The sequence below is a fragment of the Pogoniulus pusillus genome, chromosome 20 (assembly GCF_015220805.1).
Source record: "Pogoniulus pusillus isolate bPogPus1 chromosome 20, bPogPus1.pri, whole genome shotgun sequence".
In the NCBI taxonomy this organism is placed as follows: domain Eukaryota; kingdom Metazoa; phylum Chordata; class Aves; order Piciformes; family Lybiidae; genus Pogoniulus; species Pogoniulus pusillus.
In genome coordinates, this window is record NC_087283.1 from 10,283,793 (window position 1) to 10,301,635 (window position 17,843).

At 50.7% G+C, this 17,843-nt stretch overlaps 1 protein-coding gene across 4 annotated transcripts in view; it reads left to right on the top strand.

The window, feature by feature from the left end:
- ACSF3 (acyl-CoA synthetase family member 3) overlaps nt 1-17,843 on the top strand; it is a 73,440-nt gene that overhangs the window by 4,209 nt on the left and 51,388 nt on the right. For 3 of the 4 annotated variants that reach the window (XM_064160132.1, XM_064160131.1, XM_064160130.1), the window contains exons 2-5: nt 422-1,144; nt 3,095-3,250; nt 16,280-16,434; nt 16,907-17,052. In XM_064160132.1, coding sequence (XP_064016202.1) covers nt 452-1,144; nt 3,095-3,250; nt 16,280-16,434; nt 16,907-17,052 — 1,150 coding nt within the window. In that variant the 5' untranslated portion in view covers nt 422-451. Of the gene's footprint in view, nt 1-421; nt 1,145-3,094; nt 3,251-16,279; nt 16,435-16,906; nt 17,053-17,843 lie in introns of those variants that run through there. The other variant, XM_064160133.1, reaches the window with a different exon arrangement.

Sequence of the window (17,843 nt, forward strand, 5' to 3'; positions counted from 1 at the left end):
CTCTGTGCTGCCTAACTGGTAGCGCAGAGCAAGGAAACAGTTTACCAGAGCAGTGCAAACTGGAGATTGGGAGCTAAATACTGATAGAATTACTTTATTTCCTTCACTGTTGGTCCTGCTGAGGTCGAATGGCACCTCAGGTACCCTCTACTAAGTGTCTTGACATTACTGAGCAATGAAAACGATTTAATCATTTAAGTTAAACTGGGTTTTAGGGGCATGAAGGCTGCCTGAGGAAGGGTCTCGGTCTCTGTTCCATCCAGGCAGGGCCTTGCATGCTGGGGATGCAGCAAGCTGAAGCATAACCATTAATAATAGAGTGGGTATTATTCAAATGAAGGCTGCCACTTTCCCTCTGTGGGAACAAACCCCTGGGTGATGGCTGCACATACTTATCTGCTCCTGTAATTGCTTTCTGCAGAATCACTTCAAATCAAGCTCTGCTGGCAGGATGTTGGTCTCCCTGCTCTTCCCCCACGCCAGACGGCCCCTCCAGTGCCTCCTCCGAGACTTGCACCATTGCAGAACAGGATTGTGTGGGCAGAAGAATCCCCACAGGGGTCTACAAACCACTTGGGTGACCTACAGCAGTGATATCACCCCTGTCTTCACTAGAGCTTTGGCTTTTGGGGATAAAATTGCCATCATTGACCGAAATGGTGAGCACACTTACAGAGACATTGTCAGCCAGAGCCTGCGTTTGGCCCAGGAGATCTGCAGAGTTCTGAAGTGCCCCAGCAGGGACTTGAAGGAAGAGAGGATCTCCTTTTTATGTCCCAATGATGCCTCCTATGTGGTGGCCCAGTGGGCTTCCTGGATGAGTGGGGGCATAGCAGTGCCCCTGTACAAGAAGCACCCCGTGCAGGAGCTGGAGTACGTGATTCAGGACTCGCAGAGCGCTCTGGTCATTGCAGCAGAGGAGTTCGTTGAGAAGATAGCCCCTACTGCTGGGAAATTGGGAGTCCCTCTTCTGCCCCTTCTGAAGCCTTGTAGGGATGGATCCACAAGTCATCCAGCAGTAGAAGGGGGTCCTTTGACAGCCTGCTCTTCATGGAAAGACAGAGGAGCCATGATAATCTACACTAGCGGCACAACAGGAAGGCCGAAAGGTGTCCTCAGCACCCATGAGAATGTGCAGGCTGTGGTGAGTGCTGCATTCACCAGATCCCAGCGTGGTGGGGGTCAGAAGGGACCTCTGGAGATCATCTAGACCAGTCCCCTTGCTAAAGCAGGGTCACCCACAGCAGCTTGCCCAGGATCACAATGGCCAGGTGGGCTTGGAATGCCTCCAGGGTAGCAGACTCCACTCTGGGCAGCCTGCTCCAGGGCTCCAGCATCTTCGCACCAAAGAAGTTTCCCCTTAAGTTCAAGTCAAACCTCTTGTGTTCCAGTTTGCCCTCGGTTCCAGTGCTGCCCTTTGTCTCATTGCTGGGCACCACTGACAAGAGTCTGGCCCCATTCTCTTTCTGCCAACCCATTAGCTCTTGCTGAGCATTGAGCAGATCCCTTCTCAGTCTGCTCTTCTCCAGGCTAAACAGCCCCAGATGTCTCGTATTTTCCCCCTTACAGAGATGCTTCAGTCCCCTCAGCATCTTTGTAACCACCCCTGGATTCTCTCCAGTAGTTCCTTATCTCTTGAACTGTCATCTGAAAGCTTTCCTTGTGCAAAGCTTGTGCCAAGCTGCACAAATCTTGGTCTTGAGAGCTGTTCTGAGGTTGAAGGTCTCAAAGCTCAGCACACAGCAATCACAGAGCTGTGGGGCTCTATCTCCCAACTTCTCAACACTTTTAAGGTGGACACACAAAAAAGTGGTCAAGGCTCTCAATATTCTCCTTTTGGTGTTGCCATGCTGTAGCTGCATCTAGGGGCAGGTGGTTTGTTCTCCCTGCTGCCCTGGAAAGCAGGAGGGATGAGGGCTGTTGGAAAAAGGCTCTTTTTTGTGCAGTTTGGGTTTTTTTTTGTTTGCTATGACTGGGAGAGAATCTTTGCCCCTCACTAGAATGTAGCTTAGCCCAGCCTAGTCCAGTGTGGAGCCTGTGCATTATTCAGATAAATATCCCCAAGGCAAAAAAACCCATTAGCTCTCTGAGCCTAAAGGAATGAAAACTTTGGATGAGCCTGCTGCCTGCCTCACCAGTTGGTTATCTCTGCCTGCAGCTGAGAGACTCATGCCATTAGGGAAAAAAAGGGCAGGGAGTATATTGTGCCTTATGGATGCTTCCAAGAGCTTCTGGGTGCTCAGATCCTGCAGTGTCAAAGCCTTGATGGAGCGAGCCAGGGCTTGGCTATGTTGGGCAAAGAATCTGCTCCCTCACAAATATGCTGATTATTTGGGAGGTGGCTCGAGCAGCCACCAGCCTCTGTGCAGTCCTGCAGAAAGCCTAAAACCTCCCTGCCCTGTGGAGGAAGAGGGCTGGGAATGACATGATTAAATTCCACTGTTCAAGTGCTGCTTTTATTTTTAGATGGCTAGAAATAAGCTTTCCAGTTGCTAGTGCTGGGCTCCAAGGGGCATTGTTCCACCAGAAGCCTGAGGTCTGACACTTCAGATAATGATCCCTTCAGAGCAGAGTGGCTTAGAGGCTTGATGCACTAATTTTTTTTTTACTGATCTATTCTATTTTTTAACTACATTCTGTTTATCAAACAATTTTCTGCTCCTACTGACTATCCCTTACAGGTGCTAAAAGCCCAAAGTCATCAATGTCCAAATTATGTCAGCAGAGTTCTGGGAAAATTAGGATTTTCATTGCTCTTTCTGCCAACTCTGCCTGTGCAGCAGCAGGTTGTGTAGGTCCTGCTTAAAATCATTGTTGATTATTTCCTGGTAATGAGGAAGGACTTTGATGTGTAGGGAGAGTCAGCCTGACAAGATACTGAAGTGTTCCTTTTGTCTTCTGCTTTTGTGGTGAGAATTTTGCTTGTGCTGACCCTAAAGGTAAGGATTTTTTTACTCTGGCATCATTCCAGGAGCTCCAGGACTTCTGCTGCCAGCTGTGCCCAGGGGATTTGGGGCTTGAGTCCCTTGAGCTCTTCATGCCAGGAAAGCCTTCCCTCCTTCCCTAACGCTGGCTTGTCTGTTTTGTTCTGCAGACCACAGGACTGGTTGAAAAATGGGAGTGGAAGAAAGAGGATGTTATCCTGCACGTGCTGCCTTTGCACCACCTCCATGGGGTGGTCAATAAGCTCCTCTGTCCTCTCTGGGTGGGAGCAACATGCGTCATGTTCCCCGAATTTGATGTGGAGATGGTAAGCCTCGGGTGGAAGTTGCATGGTGGCTTTGAAATTCTGCATCCAGGCTCCTCTGTGTTGTCATTAGAGCAGTCTGGGAGGGAAATTCTGGCAGGATTCCAGCCTCTTCAGCCAGTGGCTGTATGAGGTTCACAAAGTGCCTGTTAAAATCTGAGGTAAATTGGTTAAAGTCTAGGCCCTAACCCTAAATGTGCTCCTCTGGAGGCTACGACTTAGATTCATAGAACCATAGAATGGTTTAGCTTGGAGCATCCAGTTCCAACCCTCCATAGGTGTCCCCCATAGGCAGGGATACCTCCCACTAGAACAGGTCACTCAAGGCCACAGGTTGGATGAGCAGCCACAGCCTCCCTGGGCAACCTGTGCCAGTGTCTCACCACCCTCACTGTAAAGAGCTTCTTCCTAACATCTAGTTTGAACCTCTCCTCTACCAGGTTAAATCCATTACCCCTTGTCCTGTCATTGCAAGACTTTGTCAGTAGTCCCTCCCCAGCCCTCCTGTAGGCTGGCTTCAGATACTGGAAGGCTACTATAAGATCTCCTTGAAGCCTTCTCTTTTCCAGGCTGTAGAGCCCCAACTTTTGCAGCCTGTCCTTATAGCAGAGCTGCTGCAGCCCTCTGAGCACCTCCGTGGCCTCCTCTGGCCTCACTCTGACAGTTCCATGTTCTTCTTGTGTTGGGGGCTCCAGAACTTCACACAGTACTCCAGGTGGGGTCTCATGAGAGCAGAGCCTGACACACACTGCCCCTCCTTAGGATGTTGAATGGCTGTGATTGGAGCTGGAGCCTCCTGCCTGCCCACTAAAAGCAGCTGCCCCCACAATGAGAGTTGTTAACTTTCTGGAACCAAGAAAGGTGTAAATGGAATCACAGAAACTATTCCATGTTTTTTTGCATATTAGCAATGTGCTGCTTGAATCACAGAGAATCTCAGCATGGGAGGGATCAGAAAGGTCCACTGGAGGTCATCCAGTCCAGCCACAACCTCTCTGGGCAGCCTGCTCCAGCACCCTTACCACAGAAGTTTCTCTTTCTGTTCAGATGGAACCTCTTGGATTTCAGTTTGTGCCTGTTGTCCCTTGTCCTGTCACTGCACACCACTGGAATGAATCTGGCCCCATCCTCTTGCCTCCCACCCTTTAGCTCTTGCTGAGCACTGATCAGATTCCCTCTCTGGCTGCTCTTCTCCAGGCTAAACAGCCCCAGGACATTGGAATCCTCAGTGTCACTGCTAAGGGAGCAGCTGGGTTGCCAACTGCTGCCACCTCATAGCAGAAAGAGAACATCAGTGCAGAACTCCCAGGGAAAGTGGCAGGAGCCCATCAAGCCTGTTCTTTGTAACTAAACAGGCTGCTTTCCCTGCTCATACTTATTCACGTGCTTGGTGGCCTTGTCACACTGGAAGGACAAAGTACAAAGGTGTGGGATACACCCAGGATCCTTTGACTGTGCTGCTGTCAGCCAAAGGTGAGCCCAGACTCTGGCCTGGGTGACTCGTGGTCCTTCACTGCTTATTATTGCTTCTAGGAGAAACAGCCATGGAAATGCACATGGCTGTTCTTGTGTGGAGATGGCCCTGATACCTGAACACCTTCTTGCTGCCCAAGCACTAATCTGTTGAGGGAGGAACAGCCCCAGAATCCTGGAAGGGCAGCTCTGCCTTTGCATTTCCATAGAGGCAAGGAGGTACTGGAGAAAATCCAGTGGAGGCTGCTGAGGGGTGCTGGAGAGTCTGTGAGGAGGAAAGGCTGAGAGCCCTGGAGCTGTTTAGCCTGGAGAAGAGCAGCCTGAAAGGGGATCTGATCAATCCTCAGCAAGAGCTAAAAGATGAGGGGCAAGAGGATGAGACCAGATTCTTCTCAGTGGTGCCCAGTGACAAGACAAGGGCCAAGTGAGCACAAACTGGAACCCAGGAGGTTCCATCTGAACAGGAGGAGAAGTCTTCTTTGGTGTGAGGATGCTGGAGCCCTGGAACAGGCAGAGAGGTTGTGGAGTCTGCTTCTCTGGGGAGATTACAAACCCACTTGGACATTGAGATCTGGGCAATCTGTTGTAGGTAACCCTGCTTTAACAGGGGGCTTGGACTAGATGATCTCCAGAGGCCTTTTCCATCCCCACCATGCTGGGATTCTGGGATTTCCAGAGTGAATAGGTAGGGTGCTGCAGTAGAAGGTGGCAGGAATGTCCCCTGGCAGCTGTAGCCAGATCACTGCAGAATTGTCTTCCCCTGTCTTTAGGCTGTTTTCCCCAGAAGCTCAGTGTGCAGTAGGATTGTGTAGCCCCCCAAAACCAGGGCTCCTCATCGCTGGTGAGGTGTCTGAAGAGTGTTAAGAGCCTGGAGGGAAAGTCCAGCCCTCTGGAGGGCGCGTTTCTCCACGTCCTGCGCCACCGGTGATTGATTGTCCCTCATCCCCCTGTGTTTTTTCTCTGCTCTCTCGACATCTGCAAATCAATGAGCTGACGTTGAAGGATGGGTTCAGGTGCAGGGGGAGCAGGACACCCCCCCGCCTGCCCTGATCAAAGCTCTCCCCCCAGACCTGACAACTCAAGGGCAAGCGAGGACACCGCTGGAGGCATCCTCTTGACCCTGGAGCTTGAACTTGGGCAGGGAGGTCGGTGTGACAAGTGTCCCTGCCGCAGCCAGCGCCGTGCCAAGGGCTCTGGGGTGCATTCAGTCTCTGAGAGATGACATTTGCTTTTCTATTTCTTTCTTTTTTTTTTTTTTTCTTTTTATTCCCTTTTATTTTTTTCCAAGGGCCTCCCCTGGGAGCTGGAAGTGGTTTGATCGACACTACAAAGCGAGCGCGCGAGGGTAAATCAGGCTTTCTTGTGGAGTTTAATGCAAGCTGCCTTTCAGTTCCACTCTATTTTCACCAGCTGTTTACAAAATGCCCTTTGCTACTGAAATCAGCTTTCAGAAAAGCAGCCCAGTTTGCAGTGCAGGATTTTGCAGGAGCCAGGGTTCTGCTTGGGGTTTTGTTTTTTTTGGTGGTGGGTTGGTTGGGTTTTTTTTTCCTGTGGCTTATTTTCTTCCCTTCCTTTTTTTTTTTTCCCCTTTGCTGCACCTTGAGAAAGCAGCCCAATTACAGTGTGATATAAAGAGACCCGAATGGCAGTGAAAACACTTGACAGGCTGATCAAAACAAGGCTAGGAACTTACTCTCAACCTGCTGCAGACATATTTAGCCTTGAGTGATACTGGCAAGGGTTCAAGAGAAACCGCAGCAGCGTGCCCGATGTGTGTTTGGTTTCTAATCACTAACACTTCATTATACAAAATAAATACTTTATTATTACAGTGTTTATTAAATTACATAATTTGTGGCATGCCTTATAGCCCTGGATGCAGATGCCAGTCTGGTTTTGGTGGTGATAATAATGCTCTTTTTTTTGTGTGTGTGTGTATTCTTCCCCCTTAGTTAGAAGACATTTCAAGCCCCAGACCGAGGCTTGCTTGTTGTTCCCTGCAGCGCAGTGTTAGGAGGTGGCATCTTGCTGTCAGTTTTTGGTAGCTATCCAAGGAAGGGTTAGAAATCAAGACTGAGGAGTCACTCCAGTGTCCTGACCAACATCTAACCTCTCACTAAAACAGCAGCTTATGGCCATGGCTCCGTGCAAGCTCATGCCAAGGCCACAAGGGCTCATTAAAGTGTATTGAGATGCCTCAAGCGTGAAAGTTGCTGCATAAAATCAGATTCTTCTTATTAAATGAGGACATCCATTACTTTGCACTAGCTCCTGTACATGTTATAATTCACTTTATAGCACCATCTGTTAAGACTGTCTTGCTTAAGCTTTTTGCAGCATCTTTTTATTGTAAGTTATTAAAAAATATGGCTGTGCCTATTAATCATCTGTTAATAGAGGGTTTATAAATGGACCCTTAATTTCCAGCGTTACAGGCCACTTGTACGTGATGTGCTAAGTCCTCTGGTGCGTGTACTCCTCAGGGTGCAGCATGTCTGGAGGTGGTGGAAGTGCAACTCAGTGCTCCAGCTTGCTCTCCTGGTGTTCTGGAATGCCAACGATGGATTCAGTCACAGGATCATAGGGTGTTAGAGGTTGGAAGGGACCTCTGGAAATCTTTGAGTCTGACCTCCCCCTGCCAGAGCAGGACTATAGAATCTAGTGCAGGTAGCACAGGTGTGCATCCAGATAGGTCTTGGAAGTCTCCAGATAAGGAGACTCCACAGCATCTCTGGGGAGCTTGTTCCAGTGCTCTGTGACCCTTACAGCAAAGTAGTTCTGCCTTGTGTTGAAGTGCAACTTCCTGTGCTGCAGTTTACATCCATTGCTCCTTTTCCTGTCGCAGGGCACGAGTGAGAAGAGGCTGTCCCCTCCTTCCTGACACCCAGCCCTCAGATGTTTATATACATCTTTTAGATGCCCTCTCAGTCTTCTCTCCAGACTAAAAAGCCCCAGGTCTCTCAGCCTTTCTTCATAAGGCAGTGTTTCAATCCCTTCATCACCCTCACAGCACTTCTGTGAGCTTGGAGCAGGCAGCAGAGCAGCAGTGAGCCTGAAAGTGTGTTCCTCCCAGCAGCTGTGTGGGACAAGGGTGGCTCTGATGTTTTGTGTTGTTTTTTGTTCAAGGCTGAGAACAGGGAGGGCAGAATCCTCCTGTGGAGCAAGAGCAGGCTGTGTCCTAAGCAGCCCTGCATGATCCTCCCCTCGTATCTTGCTTTCAAGCTGAGTTGCTTCTGCAGCTGCTCTTGTTGTGGTTGTCTGCAGCCAGTGCTTCTTGGCAGCTCCTGACTCTGAGTGAAATGCTTTCTTTTTTTCCCTTGTGCAGGAGTAGAAATTGTAAAGGTGCTGGCTTTGTACAGATTTTGTCTATGTTGGTGGCCAGAGGAGAAGAGATTGGTGGCTCTGTTTAAGGAAGGAGTGCAAGGTGAGCCTTGTTTCTGGGTGTCAGACAAAGCCTGGCACCAAGTGCTCTTTGAAAGCTTCTGTCAGCGCCAGGGTTTGCATCAAGCAGGCACCAGAGCATCTGTTCCCCAGTGGCCCCCCCATACTCCATCTCCCTTCCCTGTATCGATTCAGTGATGGCTTCTGAGGCTGAGCACAGCCTCTGACTGTTGCTCAATGGAAATGTCACTGAGTCTGGAGTGACAGAGCCAAGGGAAGGCAGGTGTCCAGTGCCTCAGTGCGTTTGATGTGACAGTCTCATGTCAGTGTCCCCATTCCACACTGGGACTCTGGGCATCTGGGCTCTGTTTTGAAGCAAGTCTTGAGGTCAGTGTCTGCTTTGCAGGATCCTCTGCTGAGGCTTTGGGATGAGGTGGATCTATTTTGAGTCTGAGCAACAGGAACAGCTTGTCTTTGCCGTGGACCACCTCTGATCTTGCCTTAAGGGAACGATGTTCTAAGAGCAAAAGGCTCCCTGTCAGCTCTTCACACTGATAAACGTGAGAGCAGATCCCAGGAGGGCTTTCAGTCTTGAAGTGAAATTATTCAGAAACATGAAGGAAAAGCCTTGCTCTGAGTGATGGGAGAAGCTTCCAGTGATCTCTGCTTGGGGTGACCTACTTGTGGCGTGTGCTGCCCTCTCAGTTTTGCTGGGCAGGTTTTGAGCTGGGGTGTGCTGCCTGCAGAATGACAACATTGTCTGTGCCCTGCCACCCCTTCCAGGATAAATATGCTGAGATGCAGATTTCTTGCCCTAAAGTTCCAAGAGGAGCTGTTGTTTTGGTGCCAGCCTTGCTGCCTGTCTGACTTAAGGTGCCTCCAAGGATCAAGCCCTTTAAATCATCCTTGCTCTTACAATGTCAGGCACAAAGACAAAATTGTTAATTTTATTTGGACCTTTCCTAGGGAAAAGGGAATGAGGAGTGCTCAAAGCTGGTGCATGTGATTTGGGACTCATTGCCCTGATGTGCTGTGAGCCTGCTGTCACCCGTGGCAGCTTTTTCCCTGTCATGCCACAGACCTGAAGCTCGTCAACATTTTGCTTGTGAGGTGTTGCTTGGGGGTGGCTGCAGCATTGTCGTGTGCTTATTCCCCTGACTTCCTCCTGAAGCCCAGCAGCCTGAGCTGTGTCCCTGAGCAGTTTGTTTGTCCTTGTTATCGGTGCAAGCCAGGCTGGGTGCTGATGTGTTGTACCTTTGCTGGGCTGTGCAGGGAGATTCAGGGCTCAGCAGTCACCGTCGCCTCCGGGAAGGAGAAGTGTGCGCCGCAGCCAGCCTCTCCCTTGGATCTGTCACTTCTCTGAACATCACTCTGGGCAGCTCTTTTGGTCTATCTTTAAAAGAAGAGCAAATCTAGGCAGAGGAGCCTGATCTCCAGTAACCAGGCATGGCTGAAACTCCGCTCATAACGTGTTGGGGGTTGCATCTCCCATCCAGTTTCAGCTGGAGAAAGGCAATTGTCTTTTCATCCCTTAATGGGAGGCTTCAGAGAGGTAATTTTATTGCAGACTCAAAGAGGAGTTGGTGGAGGGAGGAGCAGGTCACTACTGAGTGGATTATGTTTGATCACTTCACACGGACCTGGCTTTAAAAAGTTGGAGTTTTTCTTCCCCTCTCCCCAGATCTGCCGTCTGTCCTCAGCATCTGTTAGGCAGTAATGGCTTTTGATGTGTGTGGGGAGAGAGAAAAAATGGAACCAGAGCCTGTCATATTTACTTATATTACCAGGTCCCAGGGAAAGCACTTGCTCCTTTCAGTATGCCTGCAGCATAGGAAGGGTTTAAAAGCTTCAGCCTGGAATGCAGCGGGGCCATCAAACTGTGCTGATGAATAAATGATTAAAACCAGAGTCGTGCAGAGCGCAAACAGTTTGGGGTTACAGCAAACATGAGACGAAGCCACCAAGGGCTCCAGTTTCCCTTTGAAGAGAAGAATGTTTCTCTCTGTGCATGCTGCTCAGGAGCCACAGCTTGGTCCTGAGGAGAGAGCAGAGCTGCTCTGGATGCTCTTCTGGCTTTGCAGCGTCATAGAATGGTTCGGGTTGGAAGGGACCTCCAAAGGTCAGCCAGTCCAACGCCCTCTGCAGTCAGCAGGGACATCCTCCACTGGATCAGCTTGCCCAGAGCTCTGCTGAGCCTCACCTTGAATATCTCCAGGCACAGGGCCTCAGCCACCTCCCTGGGCAACTCATTCCAGTTTTGCACCACCCTCGTGAAGATCTGCTTACTGACATCCAATCTAAATTTACTCTTCTCCAGTTTGAAGCCATTGCCCCTCTTCCTACTGCTGCAGGCCTTTGTGAACAGTCCCACTCCAGCCTTCTTGTAGCCCACTTCAGGTACTGAAAGGTTGCTCTTAGGTGTCCCCAGAGCCTTCTCTTCTCCAGGCTGAACAATCTCAGATCCCTCAGCCTGTCTTCATAGCAGAGGTGTTCCAATCCTCTGAGCTTTTCTGTGGTCCTCCTCTGGACCCACTCCATCAGGTCCATGTCCTTCCTCTATGGAGGACTGCAGAGCTGGACACAGTACAGATGAGTTCTTAGCAAAGCAAAGTGTCAGAGTCACCTCTCTTGATCTGTCTCCTCTTGGGCAATTTTGGGTCATGCCCATCTGCCTTCATTTGGGGGCAAACCAAAGTTGGATGTGGGTGTGTGGCCCTGCCAGCCCCTCAGTGCTCCTGCAGAATCTTGGAATCATTTAGGTTGGAAGAGGCCTTTCAGGTCATTGAGTCCAACTGTTAACCCAGTGCAGCGAGGTCACCACTGAGCCATGTTGCTCAGTGCCACATCTCCACAGCCTTGCAGCCCCTCCAGGGATGAGGGCTCCTCCACTATGCAAAGCAGTTTGGTCCAGGCTTTGACAACCCTTTTGAGAAGGAAATTGTTCCTAAACCTAAACCTCCCCTGGGGCAACATGAGGATGTTTTCTGTTGACCTATTGCTCCTTCCTTGAGTGAAGAAACTGACCCCCACCTGGCTCCAACCTCCTTTCAGGAGTTGTAGAGACAGCTCTCCCCTCAGCCTCCTTTTCTCCAGGCTGAACAGCCCTCAGATGCTCTTCAAAAGACTTTTTCTCCAGACCCTTGACTAACTTTGTCCTTCTCTGGACCTGCTCCAGCACCTCTGTGTCTTCTTAGAGCGAGAGGCCCAAAACTGAACTCAGGATTCAAGCCATGGTCTCACCAGTGCTGAATACAGAGGGACAATCCCTGCCCTGACCCTAACGGCCACGCTTGCTTCTAACATCCTTCATGCCAGGAGCTTTAGATAGCTCCAGGAGCTTTCCATCCAGGGCTTTAGGCTCAAAGCCTCCCCAAAGGAGGAGCTGGTTTGGCTGAAGCCACCTTGTTGTGTTGCTCTCTGAGGTGCTCCAGAATCTCAGGCATCCTCTTTCCTGGCTGGCAGCGCTGCCTGCGTGGCAGCAATCGATGCGGAACACAAACGGTGCAGAGGGGAGGTAAAGGGCTGATTTAAGGTTGCATTAAGGGTGTTCTACCTTTGGAGGAGATTTAAAGACAATCCAATAACAACTGAAAATGATCCAATAATTTAATGGAGGAGAGGAGCTGTGGTAGCTGTCAATAGAGGCAGCAGCACAGGGCTGTCTGCTATCCAGTTGTGCTCTGATAGGGAAAGGAACCTCAGCATGGATTTTCCTTTCAGCTATGAGGGTTTTTCACCTGCTGATCTTCTGGCTGGTTTTATCTGGAGTTGTGTACCATGCAAAACCTTGCAGGATTTGGCATCAGAAGATGCCCAAGGTGTTGGTGGGTTTGGTGGTTCCTCTCTAGTTTATGGTATTTTACATCTCCTTCTAAGGGCGAAGCCTCTGTACAGGAAAAGAAGTTACTGCCTTTTCTCCTCTGTGCTTGCACCTCTTCCTTCAGGTGATCTTGGCAGATCCTGAGGCTGGTTGGGAAGGTTGCTGGGTGGAAGGGCCATATCCTGGAGCTGCTTGTGTGTTCCTCTATCCTCGTTCCTCCCTGTGCCATCTGTGTGCTGGAAGAAATAACGTGGGAAAAATCTTACAGCTGTTGTTTTGTATGCACTGGTGTCATTTTCTCTTCCTTTTTTTCTTACTGACTGCTGGCAAAATCCCACTGCCCAGCCCATGGAATTGCCCAGATATGCTTTTGTGCAGTGGGAAGGGAAGCAAATTGGGAATGTGAAGCTCTTGGGACAGGTCTCCCTCTTTGCTGGCTCAGGCAGTGCTGTCCTGTAAGCCTGCACTGGGCTTGCTCTGCTATTACTGCTGATGGGAAGCTGCTCCTTTTCTTTGCACAATCTGAGTGTGGGGTGGATTTGAAGGATCCTTTGGATATCATCTAATCCAAGCCCCTTGCTAAAGCAGAGTCATCCACAGCAGGTTGCCCAGGATCACAATGTCCAGGCAGGTTTGGAATGTCTCCAGAGAAGGAGATTCCACAACCTCTCTGGACACCCTGCTCCAGGGCTCCAGTACTCTCACAGCAAAAAATTGTCTTCTCCTGTTCAGATGGAACCTTCTGGGTTCCAGTTTGTGCCTGTTGCCCCTTGCCCTGGCACTGGGCACCACTGACAAGAATCTATCCCCATCCTGCTGCCCCCTACCCTTTAGCTCTTGGTGAGCACTGATCAGCTCCCCTCTCAGGCTGCTCTTCTCCAGGCTGAACAGCCCCAGGGCTCTCAGCCTTTCCCCCTCACAGAGATGCTCCTGGCCCCTCAGCATCTTTGCAGCCTCCGATGGACTCTCTCCAGTAGTTCCCTATCTCTCTTGACCTGGGAAGCCCAGAATTGGAGCCAGTAGTCCAGATGTGGCCTTACCGAGGCAGACTGGGAGGAGAACCTCCCTCCACCTACTGGCTGCATTCTTCTTCATGCACCACAGGAGATCATTGCCCTTCTTGGCCTCGAGGGCACATTGCTGGCTCATGGGCAGTTCGTTGTCCCCCAGCACTACTTCTCTGCAGAGCTGTTTTCCAGCCAGTCACCTCCTCACCTGTCTGGTAACTCACCTGCACCTCCCCAGGTGCAGCACCTTCTCCTTGCCTATGTGGAACTTCATGAGGTTCCCCTCTGTCCAACTTTCCAGCCTGTCCAAGGCTCACCGAATGACAGCACAGCCTGATGGGGGCTGAGCCACTGCTCCCAGTCTGTCATTGTCAGCCAACTAGCTGAAGGTCACTGATGGAGGTGTTGAACAAGACTGAAGCCAGTACTCTGTTTCCTTCTTGCATTTGGAAACTTTGTGTTCCTAGCCCCTGTTTATCTTAAAGGGAAGAATCTTCGTCCACCTCCTGAAGATACTCCATCACAAAACTGCTTCTTCCCTTGTGTGCAATGGGTGCTTGGTGCAGAGACCTCCAGGATCCATGGCTTTTTCAAAGCCCTTGGAGCTCTGAGGTGTCAGGTGAGCAGAAGAAAAAGAAATGATGTGCTGCCAGTGCCCTGTCCTCAGGTTATTGACGTGGCAATGGTGAGACCTGGGATAACAGAGGGGGAGATTGATTGTGCTGCTCTGAGCCTGCTGGTGTCAGAGGACGAGGTGCTGGGAGGGCAAAGCTGGCCTCTTGCCTTGAGCCTGTCCGAGCCCTGGGATTGATTGATTAGTCCCAGGTAACGAGGCTGTCCCAGATCCTTCCCTCTAAGCCTGAAGTTTTACTTATCAAACAGAAATAACTGTTCCAGATGGCTGAGCAGCAACAAGCCCTCTGGACAGCTTTGGGGCTGCCAGCTTTGTACCCTGGCTTGGTGCTTAGTACCCTTAAAACACAAGAGAAGGATCCAGATTTGGCTGAGCAGGAGCAGAGCAGGTGGAGATGTTTGGCTGTCAGCAGATCTCCCCGGCAGCTGGTGGCACAAATCCAAAGGCAGCTGCTTATCTTCAGGGAAGGGGCTGTTGCTGGGGCGGGTTGGACTGACACAAAAACACAGCTCCTGTGGCTGGAGCAGCTCTAGGGAGGATTTTATCTGGGGCAGGAGTTGAGCAGGGGAGTGAGGATAGGGGACTCTGAGGTGCAAAGAGATCTGCTGTGTTTTGGAGTGATGGGTTTGTTTTGTTCTCAAATCCAAGTTTGTGTGAAAATAACTGCTGTGTGGCCAGACTGGAAGTCTGCCTGCACTCCCCACAGCTGCTCTGGCCTTGGGAAGGCAGAAAAAAATCACACAGCAAGGATTGAGCAGCTCCAAGCATCTGTCTCACTTCAATCCTTTTGGCACAGTTCTGATCCCTTCTTGCCATTCCATGTCTTGCCCTGCCCAAGCGAATGGCTCTTGGGAGCTAAGGAGAGCAGGTCTGTGGATTTGGAGAGGTCCTTCTCCAGCCTGCTGCCTCAAATGGGAAAGGTATTAAAGGGTTGAAGAGAGAAAGATCTTTAGGGAAAGAGGGTGGGAAAAGTATGGTAGGAATTAGATCCTTCTAAATGTCACTGTGCCTGCTCTGGCATGTTTCATGGTCTGCTCTTGGTTGTGAGGTGATGGTTGGTCTCTTCTCCAGGAAACAAGTGACAGGGTGAGAAGAAGTGGCCTCAAAGTTTCACCAGGGCAGATTTAGGTTGGACTTGAGGAGCAATGTCTCCCCCTTGGGGGCTGTCAATGTCTGCAGGGCCCAGGTTGCCTAGGGCAGTCCCCATCCCTGGGGGGGTTTCCAAGGTGTGATGATGTGGACATGGTTTAGTGGCCACCTGGCAGCACTCAATTCATGGTTGGACTTGATGATCTTCAAGGTCTCTTCCAACCAAAAAGATCTGGTGGTTCTCTGGTACAATTCTGTGCTGTAGGAGGGATCCCTGCACAGGAACATGATGTTCTCTGAGCCTGCCACACATCACTCCAGGCAAGTCATGTTCCACTTGTGCTTTTCCTGGTGCTGAGGAGATCCTGCAGGCCTCACATCCCAGCTCGCAAGGTTCCCAGGGAGCTTTCACCGTGTCCGTTTGCCCCTCCCCATTGAGGAGCCTCTGCAGGCTGGGGCGGCAGCATGAGCTGCCTTCTGTTGGGTGGGATGGTGCCTTTGTTGGCTGTGTCCTTCTCTATTAAGAAGAACAACATGATGATGGTGGTGATATTTTTTTCCTTGAGGAGCTGATTGTTCTGAAGCAGTCGAGTGAGTGATGCTGGGGGGAGGGAGGTGACGCCGGCGCAGCGAAGTAGAAAGTAATGAAATAGAGCCCAAGCGAGCAGGACGGAGGGGACGGGGGCAGAGTGACAGCATGAAGGAGATTCACTTGTTCACCTTCAATCAATCCCTGCCTTCCCTGGCCCCCCTGTGTGCAGCTGAGCGTGTGCAGGCAGGGAGGGGAGAGGCAGCGCCCGTTGTCAGGAGCTGTTAGCAAATACATTTGTCAACAGTGGGGCAGGGACCGGAGCGAAGGCAACGAGGTGGCCGTCACCGTGCCCCGTGGTGATTTATTGATGGCTTTGGATCACTCCTGTCTTGGGAAGAGCTTCACCCAGTGGGAAGAGTGGTGAGGTGTGGAAGGAATGAGCTCGGTTGCAGTGCCTCAGCGCTGGTGAGGCCACACCTTGAGTGTTGGGTTCTGTTTTAGGTCCCTCGCAACAAGAAGGGTGATGGAGTATGGTCAGGAAATGGCACTGAAGTTGGTGAAGGGCCTGGAGAATAGGTCTTGTGAGGAGCAGGAACTGGGGTAGTTGAGTCTGGATAAATGGAGGCTGAGGGGAGACCTTCTGGCTCTTTACAGCTCCCTGAAAGGAGGTTGGAACCCATTGTGGTCAGTCTCTTTTCTCAAGTAACTAGTGACAGGACAAGAGAAAGTAGTCTCAAGTTGCTTCAGGAGAGGTTTGGGTTGGATATTAGAAGAAGAGTATTTACTGAGAGAGTGGTCAAGCGTTGGAGCAGGCTGCCTGGGGAGGTGGTGGAGTCACCATCCCTGGGGGTGTTAAAAAAAAACATGTGGCCATGGCACTCCTCACTTCAGCCTCCTGCTCTCCAGGCTGAACAACCTCAGTTCCCTCAGCTGCTCCTCACGGGACTTGTGCTCTAGACCCTTCACTAGCTTCATTGCCCTTCTCTGGACCCACTCCAGCACTTCAGTGTCCTCCTTGGTGTGAAGGCCCCAAAAGATGCCTTCATTCTACACTTGGAATTGAATTTTTATGTGTGTATGTCCCTTTCCTTTCTAGGTTTGGAAGAGGCTCCTAAGCCCTGAAGCTACTCGTATCAGTGTCTTCATGGCAGTGCCCACCATCTATGCCAAGTTAATAGAGTATTATGACGAGAATTTCTCTCAGCCTCAAGTCCAGGCTTTTGTGCGTGCCTTCTGCCAGGAGAACATCAGGTAGGTGACCAGTACTCCCCTGAGTAGGGGCTGCTGGTGGCTGGCTGTCCCCATAGTGGATCTGCTGAGGTTTCCTTTTCAGCATCACCTCTTTGCCGTGCTGGTTGTTGTGCTTTACAGTCTCTTTGACAAGAATCAAGGTGACATTTTTAATTAAGAGCCACCCTTGCATGGTAAAACCAGAAGGGGTCTGTGTGCTCAGTGTACCTCACCCTGCATAACACATGACTGAGAGCTTTGTTCTGCAACCCTGTGCTGCAGGATCTCTTTTAGAAGGCTGTCCCATCTTAGCTTAAAACCTGTTACCAAAGAGTCTTCTACATGCGAGGAACATCTTTGGTAGCAGTTAAAAGGTTCTGGGGGCTTGTGGCTTAGGGCTTAGTGTAGGAGCAGGCTTTTTGTAGCCCTGGCTTAGACTGTGTGGAGCAAAAGCGATCTTGGAGACTTTCTTACACAGGGTTTCCCCGTGCAGGTTAATGGTGTCAGGCTCTGCAGCTCTGCCTGTGCCTGTCCTTCAGAAGTGGAAGAACATCACTGGGCACACCTTGCTGGAGAGGTATGGGATGACTGAGATTGGAATGGCGCTTTCTAACCCTTTGCATGGAGTCCGTGTCCCAGGTAGGAGTCTCTAGAGGGTGCACACTGTTTGGAGGCGATTGGCTGTGGAGTGTTGATCTGCTGAAGGATTGGAAAGTCTACAGAGGGATCTGCCCACACTGGATTGATAGGCTGAGGCCAGTGAGCTGAAGTTCCACAAGAACAGGTGGTGGTTCCTGCACTTGGATTGCAACAACCCCATGAATGCTCCAGGCTTAGGGCAGAGTAGCTGGAAACTGCCCAGTGAAAAGGACCTGAGGGTGTTGGTTGACAGTGTCTGAAGATCATAGAATTGTAGAACCAGCCAGGTTGGAAGAGACCTCCGGGACCATCCAGTCCAACCTAGCACCCAGCCCTAGCCAGTCAACCACACCATGGCATTAAGTGCCTCATCCAGTCTTTTCTTGAACACCTTCAGGGACAGTGACTCCACCACCTCCCTGGGCAGCCCATTCCAATGCCAGTCACTCTTTCTGGCAAGAACTTCCTCCTAACATCCAGCCTAGACTTTCCCTGGCACAACTTGAGACTGTGTCCCCTTGTTCTGTTGCTGATTGTCTGGCAGAAGAGCCCAACCCCACCTGGCTACAGCCTCCCTTCAGGTAGTTGTAGACAGCAATGAGGTCACCCCTGAGCCTCCTCCAGGCTGCACACCCCCAGCTCCCTCAGCCGCTCTTCGCAGGGCTGTTCCAGGCCCCTCACCAGATTCATCGCCCTTCTCTGGGCACGTTTCAGTATGTCAACATCTCTCTTGAGTTGAGGAGCCCAGAAGTGGATAAGCCAATATGTGCTCATGTGTGTGCTCAACAGCA